Source organism: Pongo pygmaeus, chromosome 16 (genome assembly GCF_028885625.2).
Source record: "Pongo pygmaeus isolate AG05252 chromosome 16, NHGRI_mPonPyg2-v2.0_pri, whole genome shotgun sequence".
Taxonomy (NCBI): domain Eukaryota; kingdom Metazoa; phylum Chordata; class Mammalia; order Primates; family Hominidae; genus Pongo; species Pongo pygmaeus.
In genome coordinates, this window is record NC_072389.2 from 57,361,250 (window position 1) to 57,366,311 (window position 5,062).

The 5,062-nt window shown below is 50.6% G+C and overlaps 1 protein-coding gene across 2 annotated transcripts; it reads right to left on the reverse strand.

The window, feature by feature from the left end:
• Positions 1-1,064: 1,064 nt before the first annotated feature.
• Positions 1,065-4,564, reverse strand: BCL2L10 (BCL2 like 10). Of its 2 annotated transcripts, none has more exons than XM_054451649.1 (2): positions 4,027-4,564; positions 1,065-1,769 (listed from the first exon to the last, which is right to left on the reverse strand). In XM_054451649.1, exons 1-2 carry the CDS (start codon positions 4,513-4,515, stop codon positions 1,644-1,646), a joined length of 615 nt encoding a protein of 204 aa, XP_054307624.1. In that variant the 5' UTR covers positions 4,516-4,564; the 3' UTR covers positions 1,065-1,643. The 2 variants fall into 2 exon arrangements, with proteins under 2 accessions (XP_054307624.1, XP_054307623.1); XM_054451648.1 differs by having other exon boundaries at positions 1,144-1,770; positions 3,958-4,515.
• Positions 4,565-5,062: the final 498 nt, after the last annotated feature.

A 5,062-nucleotide genomic window follows, 5' to 3' on the forward strand; every position in this document is an offset into this window, starting at 1 on the left:
TTTAGAATGGATTCGTGACAAAGGACATAGTATACTTTTTATACTCTTGGAATAAGGAGCTTCCTCAAGAAGGCCCCAAACCCTGAAGCCATAAAGGCAAACATTTAGAGTGATCTAGCCAGGCACGGTGGCTCATGCCTGTAACTCCAGATCTTTGGGAAGCTGAGGGGGTCAGATCACTTGAGGTCAGGAGTTTGAGACCAGCTTGGCCAATGTGGTGAAACCCCATCTCTACTAAAGATGCAAACATTAGCTGGGCATGGCGGCGGACACCCATAATCCCAACTACTCGGGAGGCTGAGGCACAAGAATCACTTGAACCCGGGAGGCAGAAGTTGCAGTGAGCTGAGATCTTGCCATTGCACTCCAGCCTGGGCAACAGAGCAAGTTAAAAAACAACAACAACAACAACAACACTGCCAAGAGTGAAGAACTAAGCACTCTCATGCCCTGATGTAAGTTTGGACTGGTTGAGCCTATTTTGAGTAATAACTTGCGAGTAGCCAAATTTTAATACACATCCATTGGGACTAGATTCTCTATACTCTCATTCTAAGATTCTTTTACCAATGTAATTGTATGTGTGCAAGGCTATGCACAAAAAATTCCATGCAATGTTTCTAGTAGCCCCAAAAGGAGAAACACCCTGAAATACACAGCAGTGAAAAGGTAATTAAATCAGCATATCCTGTGATAATGAAGAATGCACTGCAACAGTCCAAACAGTGAGGCAGAGCTGCATGTTCTGGAGAGAAAGACCTCATAAGATTAAGTCAAAAGAGCAGATCCAGTTAAGTTTTATAAAATGCAAGTATAATAATGAACAGAAAGGCCTGCAGGGAATCACGCTGTTAACCACCTTGCAGGTGAGTGATAGTTTGCAGAATGGAAGCGGGAGAGGAAGGAGGGACTTTGAGCTTGTGTGTTAAGTGTTGGGGGAAAAAAAAGTCAAGCACTGTTACATGTATATTTAAGGAGACAATAAAAACAAATTGTCCTCAATTCTACTTACTCCTAAGAATGAACGCTTATTGAATTAGGAAAGACAACTAAGTTTTTTCTTAAAATGTACAAATTTATTAAATCTTTGAAGTTAACAATTTGTTGAAGAAATTAGTATGTTAACTATAAAAACCTAGAAGTCCCAGGAATTAGATTTCAAAGGATTTGGTTTCAAAGAATTCCTTATAAGTGATTTTAACACTACATTCTTTGTTAAAAACTGGGACTTTTTCTACTTTGGGGATTATTTTGCCCAGCTGTGGCCATGATTAAAATTAGACAGCAGCACATGAAGTTGTGGAGAGATGAGAGGTTCGCACTCTTATCCAAGTTTTAGCAAATAGCACCGTATTTCCCATTTAATGGAATGCAGTTTCTTCTGCGATTCTTTGGCATAATGAGGCTCTAGACTCCCCATTTCTTTCACTCAAGGAAGAGCCATTTGCATTCTTGTCCTCACACCTGAGTACTTGTCACAAGTTAAAACACTGGCCAAATCACCACGTCAGGACTCCTTGTATGCGTTCAGGTAAAAACGTCTGGGGTGGGGGAAGGTGCTTTCCCTCAGTTCTTGTTCTCACACATCTGTCATTTAGTTGGTCACAGTTGGGCAGGTAGAAGCGGGTTAAAAGTTTTAAAACTCATAATAATCGTGTCCAGAGATAAATGAAGGCTGTTGTTAACAAGCATGACAGAAAAGCCTGGACCAGCTGTTTTCTCCAAAAAGCCAGCGGAAGGGGGGTCCTGAAGAAGTGACAAAAGCCATCCTACAGTGGGGAGAGAGAAAAGTTAGATCGCCTCATGATGCTGAGAACCTCACTCAAAACACGCAGGAACTTCCAGATTAAACAGCAAAGTAAAGTTTGGATTTAAAAAGTAAAAGGAAAGGAAATTCTGACCAATACACATCCAGTAATGAGGAGCCCGTGAGGAGTGAGGATTGGTAAGTCTAACAGAGTGAACAGAAGCAACCATTTAACTTTGTCACTTGGTGCAGGAACACTCATATCTTGACTCAAAACCAAGAGGAAGGCAGCTTATTATGCTCTTTTCTGAGCAAAGAAGAGATGCCCTTTGGGAAACTGTCAAGTCACTAGATGGAAAAGTTATCACCTGAGACTACAGCAAGCACCAACCCCATTTAGGAAGGGAATTGAACTCCAGGCTGTGGCATTTTAACTGCAATGGGCAGAGACAAGGGTGAACGATGTTTATCCAATTTGAGAATTTCAGCTTTTTTTTTTTGAGACAGAGTTTCGCTCTTGGTGCCCAGGCTGGAGTGCAATGGCAAGATCTCAACTCACTGCAATCTCCACCTCCTGGGTTCAAGCGATTCTCCTGGCTCAGCCTCCCTAGTAGTTGGGATTACATGCACCCGCCACCATGCTCGGCTAATTTTGTATTTTTAGTAGAGAGGGGGTTTCACCATGTTGGTCAGGCTAGTCTTGAACTCCTGGGCTCAGGTGATCCACCTGCCTTGGCCTCCCAAAGTGCTGGGATTACAGGTGCGAGCCACTGCACCCAGCCAAGAATTTCAGCTCCTTGGTGTTAAGAGATTATTCTTTAGTCAACAGTGATTAGCCAAAAACAAAAAAAAGCCTTCAATGGCCCCTTTCCAATTCTAATCTCTTCTTCAGGTACAGAGAGCCCCAAGGGGCCAGATGCCGTGTTGAGACAGGGCTCAGGTGAGGCTCCTAGGCACGCAGCTGAAGGGAGTTCACCGGCCCAGAGGGTTGAAGACCAACACTAACATTATGAACAAGGCAAGAGTTCATGCTAACACACCTCCCACTCCCTTTCCCTTCTCAGATAGAACCCAACTTGTCACTATAGAAAGTCTAAATGGGGGCCAGGTGAGGTGGCTCGTGCCTGTAATCCCAGCACTTTGGGAGGCTGAGGCAGACAGATCACAAGGTCAAGAGATCGAGATCCTGGCCAACATGGTGAAAGCCCATCTCTACTGAAAACACACACACACACACACACAGCCAGGTGTGGTGGGGTGCGCCTGTAGTCCCAGCTACTCCGGAGGCTGAGACAGGAGAATCCTTGAACCCGGGAGGCAGAGGTTGCAGTGAGCTGGGATCCACCACTGCACTCCAGCCTGGCCACAGGACGAGACTCCGCCTCAAAGAAAAAAAGAAAAAAAAAAAAAAAAAAAAAAAAGAAAAAGGTCTAAATGGAAACTGCCCCCAGGAGGCTACATTTCGGATCAAAAAACTTGCCAGTTTTAATAGTTTGGCTATAGGTATCTGATAACACGGGCCACTTCAGTCATTGAATCAATGCCAATAAGGTGGTGGGGAAAGAAATGGGGTCTAGCTCAGAGCCCCAGAGGCATGCGGTGGGCTCACCTCCAGGTGGCTTTCCTTGATCATCAGCTGCAGGGCAAGGGCCTGTCCCTCTAACCTTGACCACAGAGATGAAGGCTTGCAGCTGAAAGCCAGGGGCCTAGAACGTTCTCACCGAGGACTGGGTGCAGTGGACTAGAAGTTAAGGAACCTTGGGTCAGCACCACCACTGGGCGACCACCACACTCCACAATCTCTCTGGCCAGGCTGAGAGGCCTGGGGGTTGTGATCAATGGGTCTGAGTCTCTCCAAAGGCGCATTTAATAGGCAAAGGAGAAAAACATCCCACCTGGCCGGGCCCCGCCATTGCTGACTTCACTGGTTGGGGATTTCTATAGAAGCAAAGCGTTCAGACCTAACGTAGGTGCCCCCCTTAAAGCCCCCGACGGCTAAGGTCAGGGCAAGGTCCAAGTGAGCAGACCTAAGCCTGCGCAGCTGCTTCGGAACGGTTCATAGCCGTCTAACAAGGCCGATTTCTGCCGGCCTTTCTGCCAGGGGAGGAGAAACCCCAAACTTCACACCGAACGTTCTAGGCCCGCTGAAACGAGCCTTTCTGCTTTCACGAAACCTCGTTCCAGGGGCCTGGCGCGGTGGGTTCCTCATCGTGCCAGCCTCGTGGGCGCTTCCCGGCTGCCCGTCCCGCCCCGTGTCCCGGTGTCCGCCGCGTGCTCACCCAGCCGCCCTGAGCCTGCAGCCAGGCGCGGTGCTGCCCCACGAGCCGCGAGCTCAGCAAGGCCACCAGGCGCTGGCAGTCCCGGGCGACGTCGCCCTCCTGCTCTTTTAGCCGCGGCTGGAAGCCCCAATTCTTCCACCGGGCGGTCACCAGCGGCCCTCTCTCCAGCAGCGTCCCTGCGAAGGTCACGAGCGTCACCACTCTGCCCCAGGTGGGGCTGGGGCTGTCGGAGAGCACGGAATCCGCCATCAGCGCCACCAGTTCGACGCGGTTCCCGGGGTAGCCGAGGTAGGCGGAGAAGAAGGACCGGTGGAGCTGCCGTAACCTGGCGGCCGCGGAGCGCAGCACGGCGGCCTCGGGCGTGGGCGGCGTCGGCTCTGGGGTGCCGGGTTCCCGGGCGCAGCACCCCAGGTAGTCGGCCAGCAGCCGCTCGGTGCGCTCCCTCAGCAGGTCGGCCGTGATAGTGCGCTCCCGCAACTGGTCAACCATGGTCCGGCCTCTGCTGGGAGCCCGGGCCTTCGCTGGTTTTCTTGGCCCGGCCGCGCCTCCCCCAGGGTAGGGCTGCCGTGCCCCGGCCCCCGGCCCCCGGCCCCAGGTCCCAGGTATATTGTTTTTCAGGATTGAGAGAAGAGCCTTTGATGGGAATCCCACCTGCACCTGTTGCAGTCCCCAAGGCAAGGCCTGGTGGTGCGCACGTGTTTGCGTAGCAATCAGGTGCTCTGTGAGACTCTGGGGTTATTGAGCTCCAGGGGCGCGATCTCGGTTCACTGCAAGCTCCGCCTCCCAGGTTCACGCCGTTCTCCTGCCTCAGCCTCCCGAGTAGCTGGGACTACAGCCCGCCACCATACCCGGCTAATTTTTTTGTATTGTTTAGTGGAAACGGGGTTTCACCGTGTTAGCCAGGATGGTCTCGGTCTCCTGACCTCGTGATCCGCCCGCCTCGGCCTCCCAAAGTGCTGGGATTATAGACGTGAGCCACCGCGCCCAGCCATCTAATAGTTATATTAAACTTTCTCAGTTCATATTACTCCGTGGC